This window comes from Rhinolophus sinicus, linkage group LG16 (assembly GCF_036562045.2).
Source record: "Rhinolophus sinicus isolate RSC01 linkage group LG16, ASM3656204v1, whole genome shotgun sequence".
Lineage (NCBI taxonomy): Eukaryota > Metazoa > Chordata > Mammalia > Chiroptera > Rhinolophidae > Rhinolophus > Rhinolophus sinicus.
The window spans coordinates 15,763,352-15,787,307 of NC_133765.1; the positions used below are offsets into that span (position 1 = coordinate 15,763,352).

The window sequence follows — 23,956 nt, forward strand, 5'->3', positions numbered from 1 at the left end:
GCCAGGCCCCACCCTCCCAGAGTCCTCAGTGCTCACCTGAAGGATCTTGCAAGCGCACAGAGAGTCCACGTCCGAAGCCACGAAGAGAAGGACCCTCTGTCGGGGGAAGACAGGGCGAACTGAGCTCAGCGCCTCGAACCCGGGCCCCTCCCGCCCTCCCACGGCCGCTCCCCCTTATCCCTTCCCCGTGACAAATCCTCGAGGTCCAAGAAATGGGGTCACCTGGTTCTGGACCACCTCGTAGAACTCTCTGCGGAAATCGGACACAAACATGACCACGGCGGCCAAACACCCAGCGCTCGCGCTGAGACACCAAGAGCCCCGGCGGAGGTCAAGACTCCCGCCAAATCAGGGTTCTTCCGATTGGCCCACGAGCCAATCAATAGGTACTTAGTGCCCAGCCTTTCCTCTTTAATGATTGGTTCATATTGCGGCAACAGTAGCCCTCCGCCATTCACGGCTGGAAAATTCTGGCCCGGCCCAAAAGAGCGTCATCACCAGGCAGGACGGAAACACGTTTGCACAATACAACGCTAACTCCCATTTACCCAGAAACCCCAGGCTCGGTGGACATCTTTAGTTTGGGCAGAGAAGCCTACTACCCCCCCGACTGGAACCCCAGGAAAAAGAAACCACCTCACCTTAAACTAAACTTATTTATGCATCGAACGAAAGCGTCTGTTTATGATTTCAATAGGCTCTCAGTCTAGTTCGAAGGCAGATGTATGGCTTACTTCCGCCCGAGTCCTCGATGGCTGACGCAAAGGCCGGTAGATCTACATGCATTCTGGGTAGTGTAGTCAGTAAGGAGAATGGGCCCAACTAAATTCATCTAGAGGAGGGTACTGTCAAAACTTAATTTAAAATAATTCTTTAAATTACTCCAGAGTGGACAACAATTTGGAAAAGGTACTTTATTGTTTATTTCTGGGAAACTTTAAGCCCTGGCGCCTTTGCCTGGCTTTTTCTCTTTTGCAGCCGATCCCTGTCCTCGGCACCTCCCCCCTGGTCTGGAGTCTGGCACTTCCGGTGAGCCTCCCGGGGCATCCGGGCGGAGGCGGCGGCGGCAGCTGTGAGAAGAGCAAGTCGGCGGGCTCCGGTCGTAACGTTCTTTAGAGGAGGCAGCATCTGGGAGGCTCAGGTGCCATCATGGTGAGCGCGGCCGGACAGGGGCTGGGCACTGAGGCTGGGGTCGGGGGCCGGGATTGGGGTCCAGCGGGGCGGACCTAACGGCGGTGGAGATGCCGAGTCACCCCGGCCCGAGCCCGGCCCATCTGCCCTTCCCGGGCCCGGCGAACAAGACCCAGACCCTTGACTACGAACAGCCTGTACTTTTCTCCCTAGTTGGGGACTTGGTTCGCATTTCCTCTCAGTTGGACTTGAGCTCCTTCCATGTTTGAGTCCACCGAGGGGTCTCGCGAGTATTAGACACATAACAGGTTTCCATAAACACCAAATTAATTGAAAGGTTATTGCAGAATCAGGGGCTTTCTAGGAAGAATGCATGGGGGGACATCCAGTACCTCCTGGTCATGCTTGGGTGGGGATCATGCCTTCCGCTGTTTAAGCGATTCAGTAAAGATAAATCGTAGCTAATATTTGCTGGCGCTTTTTCTGTTACACAGTTTTTCATTAACACCTACAGCCCCTCATTGCACTTTATCCCATTTAATCCCTACAGTGCCCTTGGAGGCAAGGATGATTCTTATTGTTTTAACCATGAGAAAACTGATTTAAAGAGGTAGATAAGTTTGTGAAAGTTTGAGGCCAAATCTGGCTGCAAAGGTCAGTCTCATTACCACTGTAAATCATTGCCTGTGTTACCTGTTTATTTCAGTAAAAACAAGGAATCATTATTAGATTTTATCCTGTGTGTTAGTTTCGAATCATATTCCTGTTCTCAAGTTTATCCACTTTACAGATTTGAATACCTGATACGTGGTAGGCAATATGCTGGGCATTGGGATTATAAAAGTAAAGTAGGAGCTGGGTAAGTAAAGTAAAAGGGGTGGGGAGCAGTAGGGAGGGGCAGAGGGTTCAGCGGTGTTTTGAAGGCAGATTGGTGTAGGTGTTAAATACTTTGCACATTTTTCTTTCATGTTGCAAACAGAAGTGGCTTAGATGGGGGGTAGTGAGAGGCACTTAGGGGAGGCAGGACTCTTCTCCTGTCTTTCATCCAGAAACACTTTCATTTGTTATACTTCTGGCCGAGATTTTGTTGAGGAGTTCTGTTGGTTAAAAGAAGAGAGACGAAGGTTTGAAAGCTACTGTACTACAGTAGAACACAGGAAGTGAAGAACCATTTGAGATTTTAAGCAGGAGCATGCTGTATTTGCATTTTAGGAAGAAGGCTGATTTTGCTTGCTAGTTGTAGAATTGCTAGTCAACTACCTTATCAGTAGATGGCTTTCCCTCTATTTAATGTCTATTTGGAATCAAGTCAAGAAATATTTGTCTATTGTGAGATTTTTAAAAAACTTGTGGTGCAAAACACATAATATAAATTTATTATCTTAACCATTTTTAAGTTCACATTATTGTATAATGGGTCTCCAGAACTTTTTCATCTAACAAGATGAAACTCTGTACCCATTAAACAACTCTATTTCCCCATCCCCCCAGCGTCTGGCAACCAACATGCTATCTACTTTTTGTCTCTTGAATTTGACTACTCTAGGGACCTCATATAAGTGGAATCCTCTAGTTTTTGTCTTTTTGTGATTGGCTTATTTCATTTAGCATAGTGTTCTCAAGCTTCAAGACGTGTCAGAATTTCCTTTTCAGGGCTAAACAATATTCTTTTATATGTATACACCACATTTTCTTTATTCATCCATCAGTGGATATTTGGATTGTTTCCACCTCTTGGCTATTGTGAATAGCACTGCTGTGATCTTGAGTGTACAAATATTGAGCCCTGCTTTCAATTCTTTTGGAATATACCCTATTGTGCGATTTTATATATGTATTTTTGAAACATCATAATAATTGCAGTACTTTGACCCCAGATTGCTGGGTAACATGTTTTCTAAGGCTCATTGTAATCCACAGTTTAAGAGCTAGCCTCTTACCTTCTTGATAGCACCATGTCTTGGCTTTATTTATCAGTGGGAGTGTGGAGTTCCACCATGTGGCACAACGTGAGAGCACATTTCAGGGGTACCAGCCCTGACCCTGAGCAGAGCAGCAAAGGTTCCTGGAGAAAGGATAGTCATGGAAGCCAGGAAAAGGGGTGCAAACACCAGGAGCCTGCTCTTCCCACTGCCTGGAACGCTGTTCCCCGTTTTCTACTTGGCTCCCGATTGTGGCATCCAGGTCTCTGCAGAGAGCCCCTTCCTGACCACCCACTTAAACTAGAATTCCCAGGAGCTCTCTGTCCCTTACGCTCTTGTCCTCAGAGCGTTTATCACCGCCTCATATGCGTCGTTTGTTTCTTTTGTCTTGGGAATGGCAGAATGTTAACTCTGCCAGGGCTGAGGTTGTACTTGTTTTGTTAGTGAACAGACATCACTGGAGTGGCGCTTCCCTAGTTCTTAGATCAGAGACTGGCCGATAGATGTTTTTTTAATTAAGAGGAGGAAGAGGAAAAGTGTACCAGGCAGAGGAACCAGCCCAGGGTTGGGGGAGGGTGGCATGTGTAGGATATTGTGGGGCCGTCAGTAACCACTCCCTGAGGTATGTGAGGTCTGGCCTGGATTGCAGGGGTGGGAGGGGGGCACTGAAAAAGGTTAAGAACAGGCTTGACTGCCTAGTTATTTCAGTAAGATTGCACCACCTAAAAATGGAGACTAGAGCAGGCTTGGCAGTAAGAATGGAAACAGATTTGAGATTTCCCGTGATACTGGGAAGTGCTTCAGGCAGACCACTCTGGTCCATCAGGATTTCGGTGCGTCTTTTTCTTTGAGGGTGTTTAGCAGCATTAACTACCCTGACCTGTTTTGGCTTTCGACGAGAAGAAATGTACCTTTATTCTGTTCTAACTCTGGCATCTCTTTCCTCCTAGTTCTCTTTCAACATGTTTGACCACCCAATTCCTCGGGTCTTCCAGAACCGCTTCTCCACGCAGTACCGCTGCTTCTCCGTGTCCATGCTCGCAGGGCCTAATGACAGGTCAGATGTGGAGAAAGGCGGGAAGAGTATGTGCTTGTTTTTATTTTGAATAGTAACCTTTCCTGCCCTCAGCCTGCAGTGCTTATAGTCTTAAACAGTCCTTATTTTACACGTGTAACAGAAGCTACTTAGAGTGAAAATGTTGCTTGCCCCAGATATGCGGGGTTCAAAGTTTGATTAGATTTATGGCTAGTAGCCATTCAGTTCCCCAAAATAAATTACAGCAAAGAAAGTTCTTCATGAAAGATTATTACTAAATTCTGACTTCCGTACAAGTATTGTTTAATACTTTTTAGAGCTAGAACAGAAACTGCATTTTGGCTTTTGTTCTGTCCTTTTAATTTTTATATTCTTAGTATTTCTTAAATATTTTTTTCCACAGTAATTATGCCACCCTCAGCCCTCGATCAACTCAGTAAGTATTTTCTTTCTACATGACTTGAGAACTGAGGTAATGTCAATATGGATGCCGCGTCTGGTCGGAAATTGTCCCTGGAGGATGTCTGCTGGGTTGGGAGAACTGGGGCCACATATGTCCTGCTGAGGTCGTGGCCTGTGGCGGCCAGCTGTCCAGGCTCGGGGCCAGTGAGTATTCAACTCCAGGTCTCTCCTCTGTGAAGGGGATCTCCCCTGAATACCCATCCCATTCCCTCCACTCCCATCTCAGATCCTGTCAGGACTAAAGGAAGGTTCAAGCACCAGTGCTTGTCACACTGCCGTGGCAGCTGATGCCGTTGGCTGGGTTCACTCGGCTTTCTCCTAGACGACGGTGGTTGGCTCCCAAAAGGACGCTGCACAGCAGGGCTCTCATCTCCTCCCCAGGCTCTTTCCTCAGCTCCAGGCCTGCATTTCCACTCACTCTGCCCCAGTGCATCTGCAGCACGTCAAAACCGAGTCTTCTGCCCCAGACAGTGTCCCTTTTACTGGCACCTGCCTCTTACCAGGAGTGAGAAAGGCCCATTGGTCGTGAGAGCGGCCACGCTTTCCCTCTCTTTCCCCAACCCCTCCTCTCATGAGAGCAACTTAGAGACCTCAGGCCCCGGCCCCATTCCACCTGGACACGGAAAACCCTGAGCACAGACTCAGTCATTGCCCTTTGAGATGCAGTGGTGTTTCTGAGTTCCTCCCATCTGAGGCAGGAGACGTGGAAGCCACCATCAGGAGGGGCCACACTTGGCGTCCAGTACACTTGGGGCAGCACAATGGAGAAGGAATGCCAGCTCTGGTGTCGCTCTGGTGTCGCTCTGGCTTGGGCTTTGCACCTTGTCTGGCCTGGTTCTAGAGTGGACGTGGCCTCTCTGAGCTTCATGACCTCATCTTTAATTGGGAACACACAGCGCTTGCCTATCAGCTATTGTGTGGCAGGAGTACCTCCTCCTAGGTGGTGCCTTGTGGTGTTTATAAACAGCCCAAACCCGCGTGACACCAGTGAGAAGGCACGACGTGGCCTTTGGCCAGCAGGGCTTCACTGATGCCAACAGCAACAGTGGCCGTACACAGTGGAGGCCTTTAATTTTGGCCTCAGCTCAGCCAGTGGGTGGTTGCAGTCATGGGGTCCACGTCCCTAAGGCAGGTCCCTGTCATCACAGAAGAGGTCAGGGCCCCCAGAGAGCCTGCCTTTCCATTTGCGCTGACCCAAGAGCTGAGCACCAAGTATGACCCTTGGCACAAGCATCTGAGAAGAGAGTCAGATTGGGACAGTGGGGTTTAGATGAGTGTTCAAGCCTTTGAAGTAGTGGGATAAACTGTCCAAATGTAATCTTACGGGGAGTCCTCATTTATAAAAAGGGTCGCTGCTCAGTTTGGAGGAAGTGAGGGGGTGCAGAGGGCTTGGGAACTCTAAGGTACTTCTATAAATCACAAAAAAAGTACAGTTTGAAAACCAACAGACTGAGGGACACAGATTTCTTCCAACTGCAAGAATGTTGGGCCCTTGGCTGGAACCTGAGCCAATTCACCGTGACTGACTTCAGTTCTGTTCCACAGCCCTAGAGCTGGGAGGCTCCCTGGGGCCGGAAGCCTGGCTTTTGGGCACTTGGCCACACACTACCAGCATTCAAGCCACCCTTTATGATGGGGGAACACCCATGCTCACCACTGCCTCTGTGGTGAAGCTCCGCTTCCGGAGCCTCTCCTCCCCTACCTGTGGCTTCATGCCCAAGATTGTTACCGGATCTCCTTCACCAGAAATTTAGGGAGACCTCAAATGAAGTCTTCCACACCTCCTGGTCCTGAGTGGAACTTGTCTTGCCATGTTTGCCTGAACCAACAGGATAAAAGGGGCCTCAGTGGTTACATCCCAGACCTGGGCCAGCAGCCTGGTTTAAATCCCGGCATTGCCACTTCTGGGCCTTGTGGTCTTGGGCATGTGGCTGAATCCGTGTGCCTTAGTTTCCCGTAGATCAAAGGGGTAATGATAGTACGTCACTGTTCTGGGAAGACTTAGTGAGGGCCTGGTATGAGACAGACACCATCACTATGTCACTCTGTCCCGGTGTCCAACTCTCCTGGGTTCTGCTTCATGTCACCAGCCCCACCTTTCTCTGCCCCCTGCACTCCTGGGTCAGCATGCCAGCAGTCCTTTTGCCTGCCTCTGGCCCTCCATGCGGCCTCAAACTCAGAGGGGACATACTGTGCTGTGACGCAGCTAAGAGCCCACACTGCGGACTGGTCTCCCCCTGTGTAATATCAGCCCGGCCTCCCCTCCAGACCCTTCCCACACCCTGTCCGCGTGCCCCAGTCTCACCTAATTACCAGCCATTCCTGAACTGTCTGGGCTCCCCTTCCCTCCATGATTTAGCGCAGGCTGCTTCCTCTGCCTGGAGGAAGCCTCCCTGGCCTGTCCATCACGACTCGTGTGGAGGGCATCCTGTAGGAGCCCTGCCTCCTTCCGCCCCACCCTCCCCACTACACCACCGCATCTGGGTGCACTTGTTTTCTTTCTCACCTCTCAAACTGGAAACCTTTGTGGGGATTTTGTGCAGGTTGGCCCTTAAATATTTATGAGTGAACGTGCCACTTTTTAAAATTGGAATTTCAGAAAACCACAAGTGTAAACGGCTGCTGTGTGCTTGAATCACCAAACATTCCTGAGTTCTAGGCCATGTGCTGTGCTCTCGCAGGGAGTGGGGTGGTCCTGTGGGTGGGCTGACACGAGAGGCTCAGCACCACACTGGGCCAGGTTCCTGCCCTCGAGGGCAAGGCGGTGTGGAGCCATGGTGGGTGCTAGCGAGGCTGCTTTCCAGGGGAGCACGTTGGGGGAACAGGCTTTCTCTCCCTCGCAGGAGCCTTGCCTCATAGTCTCTCCTGATTTTAGGCCGACTCAACATTACCTACCCCATGCTATTCAAACTGACCAACAAGAACTCGGACCGCATGACGCACTGTGGTGTGCTGGAATTCGTCGCTGACGAGGGTATCTGCTACCTCCCACATTGGGTGAGTTGGGTGGCCCTGGTTTCTGGAGAGTCTGGGCCTGCCTTGGGGGAATCCTACCCCCAGATCAGAGTGAAGGAGGGCATTGAGAACAGTGCCGCGCGCTGGGGTTGGCATTTTCTTTGGTGGTTGCTTATTGGGTAGCCTAGACGCTGTAGCCCTGCGATCTACCTGTGACCTCCTGTAGCAGGCTTTTTAAAGATAGTGACAAGGAGGATTTTTCAAATGGTGTAAGTACAGAATTTCGATTTTTATACATTTTCTCCCCATTTTTCATAGTTTCTCCACCAATTCTGTTGCGACGGATGTGTGTTTACACACTGCCTATAACTGAGTCTTTCCAAAGCACTCAACTTCGTTGCCACAAAAACAGAGCCTCTCTAGAGCACTAAGGCTTTCCACAGAGACCCCTCTGTGGCCCCTCTATCGAGGTGAGAGAGGAGGTAGTGATACTGGGATACACTGTACCTCAAAGATTCTCTCTCTAACCCACAGGCTGGGAATTTGGGTGGCCCCTTGTCCAGGTTCTCAGACCACTTTAGACCAGAAACTAACTGAATCCTTTTTGCTGAGAAACATCACATCCGCTGCGTTGCCTCTTTAGATAACATGGAATTGCCAGCCCAACTCTCCCTGGGATGTGGAAAGAGTAGGTGGTTGCCTGGGGTTTCCTAGCTGCCGCCACTGAGTTGAGTCTCAGCAGGTGTGTAAGCACTGATTTGAGTCTCAGCAGGTGTGTAAGCACTGAGTTGAGTCTCAGCAGGTGTGTAAGCGCTGAGTTGAGTCTCAGCAGGTGTGTAAGCACTGAGTTGAGTCTCAGCAGGTGTGTACGCACTGAGTTGAGTCTAAGCACGTGCGTAAGCACATGCATCCCGTTGGCTGATTGGCAGGCTCCCTCCCACCCAGGGCTCCTGGGCTGCTTCAGGGAGAGTCAGCCTGGAACAGGTGTGGGCCTTTCAGGCCGGGGTCCCCAGGAAGAGGCCATCTGAATGTCAGACTTTGGCCTGCTGGTGTGTAGTCGGTGGCGGTCTTGCTGGCCGCTTGATTTCCAAGAGCCTCATGTAGCTTTCTTCCTTTAGATGATGCAGAATTTGCTGTTGGAAGAAGGAGGCCTAGTGCAGGTAGAGAGTGTCAACCTGCAGGTGGCCACATACTCCAAATTTCAGCCTCAGAGCCCTGACTTCCTGGACATTACCAACCCCAAAGCAGTGTATCCTTTTGAAATAAGAAGGGTTCTTCTGGACAAAAGCGGAGTATGCTCGCAGGTAAACAGCAAGCGCTTTGTTTAATGTGTGTCTGCTTTGGGAGCACAAATTTATTGTGATTTGAGGATAATGGCGTTTAGCCAGCACATGTGCCATGGCGCCTGGACAAGTGTGCTGGGCACTCCATGGACGTCTTCTGGACACTTCCTTGGGGTAGAGTGGAGCCCTTCAGGTGGACTGACACCCAGCACAAAGCCCAGTGTGTGCTGGTGGAAGGGGGCCAGCTGGTTTGCCTCTCAGATTCCAACCCCTTGTGGGCCACTGGTGCCGCTCAACCTCTCCTTTTACCCAGGTTTAAGGGCTTTTCACTCCAAACCGATGGGGAGCATTGAATTAGTATATTTTCTTTCTCTCAGCAAGAGGAATGCGAAGGTTTTAGGTTCTGGTGATTTTTTTTCATATGTTTACCTCTGAACGTAAGCCAGACATGCTTATAATTTAACACGTTGCGTACGGATCACAAGAATCTTCACGAGGGATTTAAACCCCGCCGTACGCAACGTGTTAAGGAGTGGCTAGTGTGGGTGAGGGGTGTGCTGTGTGTGCTCTAGCTTGGAGGCCCCAGTTTGCTTTGTTGAGATCATGGTATGGAGTGATCACTCTATCACCTATTTATTTTTAAAGTGCATGCTTGAAAAAAGCAGAGATGAGTAGATAGTAAAAGAAACGGCGCCTCCACCCCTCCTACATTCTCTTGGTGTGAGCTTAGGAGCAAGCTGCTGCAGCCATGTTCTGGACTCGGAGGGCCATGCTGAGCCCTGCACTGACTGTCTGTGGACCAGCATGTTGAGTCCCCTGCGGCCAGGTCCTGGACACGTGGGGGTGTTGGGCTCTCTGCTCGTGGCAGTCAGTGGTGGGGCTTCCCATCCGGCAGGCAGGACAACGTCCTGTGGCAAAGTCTGGTTACCTTGGCCTTCAGAGCTCTGCTTGGAGGTGCTCGTCTAGCTGTGCCCAGGAGAGAGGTCTGCCTTTGTTACTATAGTTCCTCGTGATTTTTCTCTGGATTTTTACATGCAGACTTACTGTATCTATTGGCAGAGTTTACTTGTTAGTATACAGAAAAAGGGAATTACTTTCATCAGCTGAGAGTCAACCCGATGCTCCCTGGTCTGGATGACAGTCTTAGCATAGAGCAGAGAATGTGGGGGGGGCACACAGAGCAGCAATGCGGGAGCCATTTCCACCCTCAGAGGCTGAGTGGATTGAGTCTGACAGCTCAGCGGTCCCCAGGAGGAGTAGAGGGCAGGGCACCCCTGTAGCGTGGAGTTTCACATCAGGAGTGAAGATAGCATCCCACATAAGGCCCTTTTCACAAAGCTGCTGTCATTCTGCAAGGTTGTGTGACCAAGAAAAGTGAACCTAGACAGCCTGGCTCTTTCTCCCTCAGATTCTGAGGTCCTCTCTGGGATGTGCCATGTCACAGTGGTGGATTCTGGAGCCATGGTTTGTGTTTGTGCCTTGACAATATGTGTCTGCAGATTAGAAAACGCATTAAGAAACTTTGCCTGTCTGACCACCGGGGATGTGATTGCCATCAACTACAACGAGAAGGTGAGTGTCTCGGCCACAGGGCCAGCAGGACGTGGAGCCCAACTCTGTGTAGATCACACCTAACGAGGACCTGCAGTGCCATTCTGGTGTTTGAATGGGAGTTCTTTTTGAACACTGGATACGTGGCTTTTATCAACTGATTGCTGCCTACTGTTGCTTTTTAGAGCCCTCTACTAATTATTCAGCAACTGTTTTGATGGTTGATTGTATTTATAGGTGAATCAGCTTAGCATTGTTGTACTTACTAATCACATGACTATGTACCACAGTGGTGAGCCTGCCGATTGTGCCTCAGTTAGAAAGGTCTGCGTTTCCCCTATAATCTGAGCTAAGCCCTTTGCTGGGCTGTGGGGACACAGAAATGAGGCAGTCTGGGTGCTCGTCCTTGCGATTCCCTCCCTTGGAAGCAGACAGGCCTTTCTAGAGTGGGCCCTGTGGTGTGCTCCAGGTGCTGTGGGGCTTCTGGAAGCAGAGCCTGGCTCCACCTGGTGATAGTGCTACCTGAGGTCACTTCTCTTCATGGAGCCCACATCCTCTTCCTCCTGTTGCCTTTGGCTTTGGTTTTCCCGTAGCTCTGCTGGGCTCGTCCGTCTTGACAGAAGCCTCTCGGTCTGAACATCACTTATGTTCATTCATGATTCCATGCTTCTTAGCTGTCTGGATGTAGAGAATTTAACTGTACAGTGAAATACCATAGCTCGTCCTCCATTTCTCATTCATTTCATGTGTAGTGACAGATGAGTTCCCACAAAATTCAAGACAGCGTCCATTTCCTCATTATCGGTGGCAACACATCTGAGGGAAAACGTAGAATTGAAAATAGTTGCCAATCCTGTTGCTAGGCCATCCTAACACAGGCATGGAGCACAGTGATGTGGGTGCCCCGTGTCCCCTGTGACGGTGACCATGATTTCCCATCACACGGTTGACCGCCTAGTGCTCAGGAGTGACCAAAGGCCTGGCTTGGCTTTCCCTGAGGCCAGCTCTTCGCTCCTTCACACACTCTCCCATCCCCTCAGGGACTGGGGCCCTCATAGCCATGAACCAGAAGTCTGTGGTTCAGCCAGTCCCTGCCTCCAGGATCAGGGGGACAGTTACTCTCCTTCAGTGTCAGTGTAGGGATCCAGCATGTCCTCCAGTAACTGCTTTCTCTCTGAGCCATCTGATACTGAGAGTCCTTACTTTTCCAGTTTTGGGATTTTGAATCACACTTTTCTATAAAATGAAGAAATCATCTTGTTGACCTTAGCCTTGTGGGGAACATTTCAGGTATTGTCTACCTTAACTGAATACTTCAAGCTTTCATAATTAATTATAGGTGGCCTGACTATTATTGTTCTTAATATTAAGATAGTAATGCTAAATGTAACTCAAACTGATGATATCTTTGCACTGAAAGGGAACGAGTTACATAGAGCGTACATAGAATTGAAACACATGTTTAGACTCCTGTTTTTGTACGTATGGGAGACCGAGTACTCTAAAGAGCCCTTCTGATAAAGCCAATTAAATCAGGATAAGGATAAAAACCTAGGTTATTAATGTGTTGGTGGGCTTGCAAGAGATATAGGAAGTTTTTCAAGAGTCTTTCAGCAGGGTTTTCTTGAGGGCAAATGGCCGTATGGGTGCTACAGTAGGAGATCTGAATTGGAGACTTTCAGATTAAACTGGAACTCTTATTAAAGAGGCCAAAATAGACTCAGAGGTGGGTGTTTTCCTCATCCCAGGAGAAAGAACCCAAATTCTGTCTGGGGAAAGCTCCCCCAGTTTGGTTTAGCCCTTGGGATTGCTATACCATGTTTCCCCGAAAATAAAACCTAACCAGAAAATAAGCCCTAGCATGATTTTTCAGGATGACATCCCCTGAGCATAAGCCCTAATGTATCTTTTGGAGCAAAAATTAATATAAGACCCGGTCTTATTTTCTGGGAAACAAGGTAGATTGAAAAGCAAACAGAAACTCATAATACAACCACCACACATACAAAGCAGAGATAACAAAAGCTGATTTAGACCCTTAAGAAAATCGATATTGGGATTTTCAGGTGCAAATATAAAATAGTTATGTATAAAATGTTCAAAGAAATTAAAAAATGGAATAATAAAATTTAGCAAGCAACAAAAGACTTAAAAAAACAGGAAGACTTGAAAAACTGTCAAACAGTTAAACAACAGCTGATAAAGAATTAATGAAACAAAAATTAAATCTGGAGAAATGACTTAGAAATCTTCACTGAGAGGCAAGGTGATGGAATGTATGAAACACTGAGGTATTGGAGAGACTAAGAAAGTCAAACATGCCCTGTGAAAATCCCAGCAGGAGAGATGGGAGGAGTCACGATATTGTGAAGAGATAATAAGTGAAATTGTTTTTAAATGGCCATCAACCCATAGTTACAGAAAGTATAATGTATACCAAACAGGCTGAGTTAAAGGATAGAGAGAATTAGCAGAGAGAAAATACAGTGCTTCTAGAAGAACAGCAAATAGAGGGTCTTTGAATAGCAACCATGATAGCCCAAAATAGCAGAATATCTTTAGAGGCTGAGAGGAATGAACTGTCATCAAACCTTCTTTAAAGAACGAGGGCGGGGCGGCCAGCTGACTCAGTTGGTTAGAGAGCAAGCTCTGAACAACAGGGTTGCAGGTTTGATTCCCACATGGGCCAGTGAGCTGTGCCCTCCACAACTAGATTGAAGACAACCAGCTGCCAGAGGGGCTGCTGGATGTCTCAGTTGATTAGAGTGTTAGCTCTCAACAACAAGGTTGCGGGTTCAATTCCCGCATGGGATGGTGGGCTGCACCCCCCGCAACTAAGATTGAAAACGGCAACTGGACTTGGAGCTGAACTGCGCCCTCCACAACTAGATTGAAGGAAGACTTGGAGCTGATGGGCCCTGGAGAAACACACTGTTCCCCAATACTCCCCAATAAAATTAAAAGAATGAGGGCAAAATAAAAATATTTTTAGATAAACAAAATCTGAGAGTTTATTTACTAGTGAAATTTCAAAAGCATATACTTTAGGAATGAGCATTATCCTAGAAGGAAAGACCAGGTGCCACAAGGAACAATGAACAAGTAAACAGCCATATATGAAGTAAATTATGGTAAATATTTCCATATAAAGCAGTAATATTTAATATGTGACGTTTTGGGGAAAAAAGTCTAGAGGCTTAATTTAGAATTAAAGTGTTCTCTATTTATAATTCAATAAAGTTAAATCAATAAAAATAACCGAAAATTGCATACATATTGAATATTTCAAAACAGTTTAAAATTACTGTTTTAGATACAGCATGACAATATATAAAACTGAAAAATGTCACAAAGTATTTATCCTGACTACACAAAACATATTTTTATATTTTGATTGTACTGTCTTCCAATGTTTTTCTCTTCTAGTTCTGGTTGCAACACAGTTGGTTTTATGACCCACTAATTAGTTGTGACCTGCAGTTTGAAAACACTGTAGAGAAACGTGGACACGTGCCCCCAGGGACATGTACCTGAATGTTCATCGCAGCATTGTTAGTGAAAGCACAACTATTAAGACAGCCCTGATGTTGCACGGAGAAACTGTGGCATATCCACACAGTGACATACAGATTTCTTTTTTTTAATCTATTAAATAATGGGGCACATTGAGCCTTCTCACCTTTCTTTGGTGACCTTCCTTCTAATACGTAAGTTTTTTAAATGGTGGGACTCTCTATTATTAAAACAAGACATGCTCTAGGTAAAAATAAAGAACCTACAGTGAAAAAAGTAGATTCAGCCACTTACGGTTCCTATCCTCTGGGCGTTTTTACATACATGAGATCAACCTAGACACACAGCAACATTAATGATTTTTAACCTTTCTTATTGGCTGTACTGTATTCCACTGGTGACTATATGAATATGAATATCATTCATTTAACCAAACTATTGGTAAGCATTTGGGGTATATACTATTAGCAATGTTGGAGTGAGTGTTCTTAGAATTTTCTCTATGGGCATTTAGCTAATAATTTACTTAGAATAAGTCCTAGTCCTAGAAGTGTACTTTCTGGGGTAAAGGCTATGAGTGCCTTTTACAATTTGATCCATAACTGCCTTGTCTGATCGGAATCACTTTTGAAGAATAGCCTCTGTTGATTTTGGGGGCAGGCATCCAGGCAGTTCACCCCCCCCGTCGCCGCATTGTCACAGCAAGAGGTGCGGCTGTGGAGGGTGTCATGGAGGTGATGTGTCTGCGGGAGCAGGGTAGGGAGCCATGGTAACGTGAACAGTTACAGCTACCAGTGCTGCCACAAAACCAACCCTCTTGTTCTTCCCACAGATCTATGAGCTGCGGGTGATGGAGACCAAGCCTGACAAGGCTGTGTCCATCATTGAGTGTGACATGAACGTGAGTGGTTTTGCTGCTTACAGTGCGTTCGGGCCTGGGGGAGATGGGCATTCAGTGGCCCCTGTAGGCCATTGTCCCAGGAGGATGTCACTGTCACACAGCCCCTGGGACTTTTTGGGAGAGAGAAGGAAAATGCTGCCAGAACGTAATGAGGAGCTGACCTTGGGATCAGGGCCAGTGGGGGTGGCAGAGTTGCCGCCAGTTCTGAGATGGCTGAATCCATCGGCACCTCAGGCCTGCCAAGGAATGAAACTTCTTAAAAACCAAGGAAGCTCAATTAAAAAACAAACAAAAAACCCACTAAGGAAGTCTGCTCAGCTCCTGAGTAGGAAGGAACTATTAAGATACACAACAGCCTGGTGGCTTTCCAGAGAGACGCTGAGCCAAAGGGCCAATCCCAAAAGGTTATACACTGTCAGGTTCTGTTTTTATAACATTCTTAAAATGACAAAACTTTAGAAAGCGAGGACAGAATAGTGTTTGCCAGGGGCTACGGGTGGGGAAGAGGCCCCGGAAGAGAGGTGGGTGTGGATGGGGAAGGATGACATGGGGATCCTGTGCTTGTGGGACTGCTCAGCATCCTGACTGTGGGCGTGGATGCACAGACCTACACCGGTGAGGAAATTGTGTGAACTTACAAGCGAGCGTGTGGTTCATGTAAAATAGGGATACTGACTAGTACAGATGTCGATTTCCTGGTGGTGATACTGTACTAGAATTTTGTAAATGTCACCATGAGGAAAGTACAGGGCATCTTTCTGTGTTATTTCTTACAACTGCATGAGAATCTACAGTTGTTTCACTTAAAAACAGAAGAGTTATGGAACCTAGGTGCCGCCATGTCTCACAATTTGACCTTTTGTCTTGGGAACTCAGGTGGACTTTGATGCCCCGCTGGGCTACAAGGAACCCGAGAGACAAGTCCAGCATGAGGAGTCAACTGTAAGTAGTTTCTCCAGCATCCCTCCCCTCCCTGTGTGCGCTTTGCCCTCTTTGTTAATGGTCTCTGGGAGTGTGTCCTACGTCTGTCCTGACAGCTGCCCCGCCCCGTGTTTGGCCTCTGCTGGTGCAGACGCAGCCACGTTCTCTGCTGCTCTTCCAGTCTTACTTCGGGAGACGGTGTGTCCAGCTGTTTGGATACAGAGACAGCGATAGAAATAAGGCGCCCAAGGGAAAAGTTGGGGTGTCTCTGGTGAGAAGCTCATCTCCTGTTTTTCTGTCTCCCTGTCAGGAAGGCGAAGCTGACCATAGTGGCTATGCTGGAGAGCTGGGCTTTCGTGTGAGTACCAGGCCACACATTTTACTTCCTGTTTTCCTGCCATGCCATCTGCTCCTGCCAGCCACTCTCTGTAACACTCCATGGACCTCAGCAGGCATCGGGCCTCTGGGTGTCTGTGCACACACATATCTGCCACTTTGTCGGTTACATGGCACTTTATATCCATTTTGTCCTGGAATCCTAACAACTCTTTAAGGCGGCCACAACTTTTTTTTTCTTTTTAAAATTCTAACCTACCAAAAAGTTAAAATGGTACAATGGACACACAGATACTCTTCACTTGAATTCACCAAATGTGACGATGTTTGCTTTATCTCTAAGACGATGTCCTCTTTTTCTTTCCCTGTTCTGTTTGAAAATAAATTCCAATGTGACCCTTCAGCATTGCCGCCAGCAAGGCTCCCTGGGAAAAATGTGGAGATGGCTAGTATGAGGGCACTGGGGCACCGGGAGACAGCAGAGAGGCAGGACTGGAAAGCTGAGCTGTGGGGCAGTTGTAACAGAGGCCTTAGCCCATCCACAGGGCCCCAAACAGGGTGACCCTGCAGAAGCCTGGGCCAGACCTTTCAACCTGTCATTGGTTACTGGCTGCCCCTGGGGGTGGCTACCATTGGGCCAGGAGGCTCCCTTCAACTCACAGAAGTCCTGAGGGGCTGGGCGGAGAGTTGTCGGCTGCCCATACTTCACTGGGGAGTGAGGGCTTCATTCCTGAGGGGAATTTGGTGGTGCCCACCAGCACATATCCCTGCAGTGGTGTCCGCAAAGGGCATGCATATGCTCACTCCGCACTTGGGGCTCAGTGCACGCGCACTCTTCTGTTTGCCTACCTAGGCCTTTTCCGGCTCTGGGAATAGACTGGATGGGAAGAAGAAAGGTGTGGAGCCGAGCCCCTCCCCAATCAAGCCTGGAGACATTAAAAGGTGGGTCTGCCCTGGCTCTATTCCAGCCTGATGCTTTATCCTTGTCCAGGGAAGGTCTGCTCTAGACCTCTGGGGTGGCAGCCTCACTCTACTCTCGCTATGGAAATAAAGCCTGGGTCAAGGAGGTTGGTGGGGTGGACGAATGCCCCCACTCCCTGCTCTCCTTGGGGAACTGGAGCATGATGTGGAGTTCGGTGCTTCCCAGCGGAAGTGTAGCAGTGTCTTCTCTTCATCCGGGACCACTACAGTCCAGCCTCCTGCCCCCACGTGGCACCTGATCAGATCTCTGTCCTACTCGAAACCTTTCTCGTTCCTATCTAGTAACCTGTGTATTTTCCTGTTTTGTGACTTAATTAAGTAACAATATCTCAGCTTCCCTCAGACAGGAGGCCCAAGCTGCCTCACTGAGATGTGTTTCTATCGTTTGGTTCAGGGATACAGAGCAGATTCCTTGCTCTGGTGGCTGTCGTGGCCGCGATGAGCTACGTCGCCCGGCTACTAACTCTAACTCTGGGTTAGAGCAGAAGGAGAATGCGGGATGTGGGGTTTTTACACAACCACTCTGAAGGAGTGAAATGAGTTTAATACACGTGTAGTGCTTCCAGGGTAATCCGTGAGGCTGCAGGGCAGATGGAGAGGGCCTCCCAAGCCTCCAGATGAGCCCTCACCGCAGAACAGGCTTCAGGTCTGCAGGCCCCTTCCCCAGTTGCCTTCTGGTTCCCTGCTGGAGGGATGCTGGGGAGCACCAAAGGGCTGGCCCAAGGCCCGTGGGGGGTACAGCCACATACCCCAGAATAAGAGTCGCCAAGAAGACTGTCATCTCTGGCTTGCCTTCCTCTTGACTGTAAAAGTGAATTTTAGTCCTTTTCTCCTAGAATTAATATTTCTCCTCTTCTGTGTTCTTTGCAGAGGAATTCCCAATTATGAATTTAAACTTGGTAAGATTACGTTCATCAGAAATTCACGTCCACAGGTCAAAAAAGTTGAAGAGGTGAGTATATTTCATGGGTAGTGAGAAGTTTTATTTTCTAGTGATAATGGTGGAATTCTTTCCATTCTGAATCAGGGTGCTCCTGTCACATTTTGCTCCCTTCTTGGTGCTCTCCTCCCCCTGGTGGCCTGATTGTCCTGTTGCGGCTGCGTGGGAGGTGTGCAGGCCGCAGCGCTGGCTTCACCTGGGGGTGGAGATCGCACAGCACCGGCTCACAGAGCCCTTGCCAGGTGTCCGGCCCCCTGCTGAGTGCTTCATATTTAGTTACTTAATCCCCAGGACAGTCCCATTTGATGGCTGCTGTGAGCGTGAAGGGGCATGGAGGTCAGGGTGCCCGGGGCCCAGGGCTAGATCTCCTGACAGCTGCATGGCCGCCTCAGTGCCACCACACTCCAAAAACGGCCTCCACTGAGACCTGAGGAGAGCGGCCTCCCTCGGCCCTTCCCATGTAACAGGAAGGGAAGGGTGTAGGTGGGGGCAGGAGGTATTGGCAGAGAGGAGGTTCTGCCTCCTGGGCACGTCTTCCAGGTGCTGGAAAGTGGCTCAGAAAACTCATCACGCCCACTGCACATTGCTCACCCCACCAGCAGCCGTGGCTGTGTGTGCTATGTGTTTCTAGAACACCCAGCACTTCAGACCCTCCACTTTCCTGGTTCCTTTTTGCACACGCTCAGTCTCTTGGGGCCTAGGGATAGCAGAGAACAGATGTGCTGTGAACATGTGTAGGGTGGGCTGCCAGATGGCTCCCGTCACTGGCCAGTTTCTGGCTACAGAAACTCACAGGCCCCTTCTGACCACCTAACTCCTCCCCTGTAGCCTTTGGGTGGTTGGGAATAGAGACCACTATGCTGTCTGCACACCCTGGCCCCACTCACAGCGCCTCCTAGCCTTAATGTTCTCGACACAGTGTTGGGGACCTTCCAGGGTTTAAGGTGCAAATGCGGTCCCCAGTCAGACCTCATCCTCTGAGTCTTCCTTGAAGCCCTTTCCAGGCCTTTGCCAGTGCCAGGCCGGTCTTGCTGACTCAGGCCTAGAGGCCTCAGCACAGGTGCCCTCCAGGCTGACTCATGACCCAACTGTTGGAGATACAGGAAAGGGAAGGTGAGGCTGACAGACACAGCTGGAGCTGTTTTATCCATAAATATTCAAGAAGAAATGTATGACTGAAGATGGGATTGAAGGCACATACTTGGCTCTACTTCATCCTGAAACCCCACCAAAGCTGTGGTACAAGATAATAAAGACAATGAAGAGGAGAGGTGGCAACTACAACAAAACTTTGGAAACCCTCAAGCAGAAGGACAAGTAGTAACTGACCTAATAGATCAGGGAAAGCTCCATCCTGAGCTTGCTGCTGGGAAGCCCAGAGGCAGCTTGTTTTAGGTAATAGAGCTCTCAAGGGGCACCTCTTGAGATGGAGGGTTAAGGAGAGTATGTGTTACAAAGGAGTTAGAACTGCAACACCACCTTCCCCTTCCCCTGCTGGGGCTATGCCTCCCCCACACCAGGAAAAGGCCTCAGGGAAGGTCCTTAGATTGGGGTCATCAGCACAATGGATAGCAGGACAAAACTAAAAGAGGGAATGAGTGACAATTGGCATCCTGAATGTTGCCACACTTGGTGTCCTTCCCCTGCTTTGGCTCCCAGACACTGGCCGCTGGGTTTGCCCATTGCAGTCGGAGGAGCTTTGTCTGGACAGTCTCACGAGCTCCAGGGAAGGTCCCAGCTAGCTCACCCCAGAGTGAAGACTGCCATCAGAAAGTTTCCAATGCTGACATCCAAATCAGAGTTCTGAAAAGAGATTAGAGAAACCAAAGAGGCAGAAGCCATCAGGAAAATTATTGCTCCAAACTCCTGGGCAAAAATTTGCAGGTTGGAAGGCCTACTGAGTGTCCAGCACGGGGAATGAAAATAGCCCCGCACTGAGGCAAAGAAAAGATCCTAAAGTTTCTAGAAGGAAGAAGGAGGTTCTACTACGGATCAAGAATGGAATCATCTTAGCAGGACACAAGCAACTAGGAGATAATGCAGCCATGTCTTCAAAATTCTGAGAAGAAACTTTCAAAAATTACATACCCAACTTTTACAGGCTGAATTGTATCTCCCTCTCCCAATTCCTGTGTTGAAGCCCTAACTCCTAGTACCTCAGAATGTGACTTTTTTTTGGAAATTAGGCTTTTACAGAGGTGACTAAGTGAAAGTGAGGCCATCAGAGTGGCCCCTGATCCAATCTGACTGGTGCCTTTATAGAAGAGGAAATTTGGGTACATAGAGGACAGACCATGTGAGGACACAGTAAGAAGGTGGCCATCTGCAAGCCAAGGAGAGAGGCCTCAAGAGAAACCACACCTGTCGACACCTTGATCTAGGACATACAGCCTCCAGAACAGAGATAAAATACATCTTGTTAAAGCCCGCCAGTCTGTGGTACTTTGTGATGGCAGCCCAAGCAGCCTAACACCAACCACCCTGTCAGTGAAACGAGAGAGTAGAAACAAGGTTCTTTTGGATATGTGGGATCTCACAAAAACATAGTCCTCATGCACCTTTTTTTTTTTTTCCCCCCCAATTTATTGGGGTGACAATTGTTAGTAAAATTACATAGATTTCAGGTGTACAATTCTGTATTACATCATCTATAAATCCCATTGTGTGTTCACCACCCAGAGTCAGTTCTCCTTCCATCACCATATATTTGATCCCCCTTACCCTCATCTCCCACCCCGTACCCCCAATGCACCTTTTCTTAGGAAGCTGCTGGAGGATATATCCCACTAAAATTAAAGAATACGGTAGAAATAAGAAAGCCTTAGATCTGGGAAACAGGAGTCCCCACGGCCGTGTGCAACACAGAGAGAATGGCCAGTCCAGGAATGGCAGCCTGAAGCCTCCAAGACTCACACCTTCCTCAAGCCGACAAAATTGGCGAGATGCCGGCTATGATGAAACTTATGGACAGCAGGACAAACAGAAGGCTCTACAGGAAAGGACAACTGGATGGCTCAGCTGTGACTGGCATTTACATGGTCACCACCACGTAAACCCTGTACAGGCCCCACCAGAGGTACCAGCTGCATTAGGTCAGGGGGCTACTGTGTTTCCCCAAAGATAAGACCTAGCCAGACAATCAGCTCTAATGCATCTTTTGGAGCAAAAATCAATATAAGACCAGGTATTATATCATATATTACATTACATTAATCATACCCGGTCTTATAATAAAATAAGACCGGGTCTTATATTAATTTTTGCTCCAAAAGACTCATTAGATTGTCCGGCTAGGTCTTATTTTCGGGGAAACATGGTAGGTACCCGAGTGTGTGGCGGGGGAACTCAGAATCATCTTCTATAGATAACACCTTCAACTGATTAGCATTACAAGCATGTGAAAGATACCTGCTGTTTTTGAGAGTTACAAAAAACAAGCTGTCTTTTCTGCTGGTAGCAGTATAGCTTGGTAGAACGTTTCTGAGAGCTAGTGAGTCACCATATGTTAAAAGCCTCAAAAATATATGCATCCTTTTACTGAGGAATTCAACTTCTAGGACAAATCAGGCTGTGTGTAAACACATTAAGTTGCTTACCACAGCAATTTAAAATACTGCAAACCTGGAAGTAATATCCCATGGTAGAAGACTGTCTCTCCCATGTGATGGAATTCTCTGTAGCCTTTAGAATGTACTAGATAGATAAGAAATTCATTGACTTGAGATGGAGAAATTATGTACGAAAATAGTTTATGTAACCTTATACAGAAAAGTGACTGGAAGTCTTATTTTTGGGGTGGTGGAGTTATAGGTGATTTTTCTTTTGGGGATGTATTTTATATTTTTCACATTGATAATGTGATGCTTCTGCAAAAGGATATATCTTCAACCTGAGAATAAAGGCTGTAGTAGATGCATAGTTGTGATTATGTCTTCAATTCAATTGATTATGATTTGTATCTGTATTTCAAAGACATTTCTTATGAATAACGTGGAAGTAAGGAAAATGGTGGATGGTAACGAATCAACAGAATAAAGTTCTTATAGTAAACCTCCAAGAAGTTTCTGAAATAGTATTTTATCTTCACACCTAGGATGAAGCTGGAGGCAGATTCGTCGCTTTCTCTGGAGAAGGACAGTCATTGCGTAAAAAGGGAAGAAAGCCATAAGTTGGGACGGTTGGCTGATTGGAAAATAAAATGATCAATTGCAACGTAATGACTTTGAGTTACTGGCTTGGACGGGATGAGACTTTTGCAGAGGATGCTCTGTCACTTTGTTTGTTTAGAGTTTCCTAAGAATTGCCAAGTTTGACCTGGAAGTGGAGCAGCTGGACTTCATGGTTGTGTACTTGATTTGGAGAGAGAGAAAGCTATCACTTTTGAGGTCCCGTAGGCTGCCTTCTTGCCACTTCTAGCTTTCATTCCTTGGGGCACGCACTCCCACTGCCTCAGCGGAAGCAGATTTCCCCAGTTCCTGATAAAAACCAATGGAAGGGATTGAATTGCTCTAACTTGTATTCTTTCTCTTTTTTCAATTATCCCTTCTTTTTGCGAGTCTATAGCTTAGACATTGCCTTTGGCCTAGAAAAAGTGGTTTAAATAGATATGTGCTCTATAAATAGTGGTTATTACATTACTCTGGCTGCAACTAGTTGAGGACGAGTGTTTCTATTTTTATTTTACATACTGATTTTTTCCCAAAAGAACCATTCCTCAGAAGCAAACCCTGATCTGAAAGCATTTCCACTTTTATTTTGATTTTATTTGGAAATAACTGGCTCCTTAATCAATCTGGTTTATGGTTAAATAACTTCATGGTGAAGTACAAATGTGAACATTAAATAAAAGCTAAAGATATGTTCTTCTTTATCGTTCCCTACCCCCCACTCCCCATTTCATGTATTAAGTTATCCAAGGTTCTGCTGGCCTGTTTTTTAATTAGTCTCAGATGTTCACTTTCTACAGAGTGAGATCTTTTGACATGTTAATCCAATTCTTTTAATCTCTTGTTCCTTTAAAATAATTCTAAATCAAGAATTTCAAATAAAAACAGGGAATGACTAAAACCTGGATTGCTTCTAAATGTTTGATTAAATGCCAACACAGATTGATGGTTGGGCCAGGAGTTGCGGGAAGGCCTGCTTGCAGGTGCCCCTCATTCCATCCTGCTGTTAGAAAAGAGCTCTGGAAGGCTTCTCCTGGAGAATGTGGGGAGAAACAGGGCTCTCTGTCCCCTGGGGTGGGGATAGTCAGGCCCAGCAGGGTCTCCTCTTATACTAGGTCTGTTACGCAGGGTGGCATGTGGGGTCTCTGGTCCCACTCCCCACATAAGAATGCAGGACATGGTGAGGCCAAAAAGGAACACCAATGGAGCCATAGATAGGGCAGTCATACCACTATCGTCTCGTTGATGGCTGAGTTGGAGACACAGGAAGCAGGAGCCACACTATTTGCAACCTGCTGTCCACTTCTCTGCAATCTGCAACCCGTACTCCGCCGTGCTAACTGCAATCTGCGCTTGCTAGCTCAGCCACCATCTTCTTGCTAGCCCCCATTTGCTGCTAGCTTAGCCACAGCAGTTATATTAGTGCCCAATGGCTCACTGGTTACAGCTGACGGCCAACTAGCCACAGCTGATGGCCATCCAATCACGGTTGATGGCCACTTACTATCCGAGTGAGCACGTTTCCACATGAGGGTGAGAGCCTGGAAACTGCACTCCTGGCTCTGTCCCCACAAGGTCTCCTGGTTGTAGGCAGATGGGTCCTTCTCGGGAAGGGGAAGGGCTCCTCCCAACACTCAGAAGAGAAGAGGATGGACTCTAAGGAATCATCCCCAGGGTCCACCCGTGTCCTCAAAGAATGAGCATTGAAGATTGTCATGATGACCAGGGCTGGACCCTGTGACTCAGACCGACACCATTGGTGATGGATATGGTTTCAAAAGGCATGAAGCACTGCTGTAATCTACCTGACCCTCTACTTAATGGGGTCTCAGTTTCACTAATAGAGATAGGAGCCCTC

General features: G+C 47.8%; 2 protein-coding genes across 2 annotated transcripts in view; one reads left to right on the plus strand and one right to left on the minus strand.

Annotated features, from left to right (window-relative positions):
* Nucleotides 1-378, minus strand: part of CDC45 (cell division cycle 45) — a 28,351-nt gene extending 27,973 nt beyond the window's left edge. Inside the window, exons 1-2 of the mRNA XM_019755929.2 lie at nucleotides 223-378; nucleotides 37-96 (exon numbers count right to left, since the gene is read on the minus strand). Of these exons, the coding sequence (XP_019611488.2) occupies nucleotides 37-96; nucleotides 223-273 (111 nt within the window). The 5' untranslated portion in view covers nucleotides 274-378. The remainder of the gene's footprint in view (nucleotides 1-36; nucleotides 97-222) is intronic.
* Nucleotides 379-1,021: 643 nt separating this feature from the next.
* Nucleotides 1,022-23,005, plus strand: UFD1 (ubiquitin recognition factor in ER associated degradation 1). Its single transcript, XM_019755896.2, has 12 exons — nucleotides 1,022-1,152; nucleotides 4,004-4,136; nucleotides 4,493-4,525; nucleotides 7,427-7,548; nucleotides 8,625-8,755; nucleotides 10,289-10,361; nucleotides 14,686-14,754; nucleotides 15,631-15,696; nucleotides 15,986-16,033; nucleotides 16,865-16,953; nucleotides 17,863-17,944; nucleotides 22,026-23,005. Exons 1-12 carry the CDS (start codon nucleotides 1,150-1,152, stop codon nucleotides 22,098-22,100), a joined length of 924 nt encoding a protein of 307 aa, XP_019611455.1. The 5' UTR covers nucleotides 1,022-1,149; the 3' UTR covers nucleotides 22,101-23,005.
* The last annotated feature ends 951 nt before the right edge of the window (nucleotides 23,006-23,956 follow it).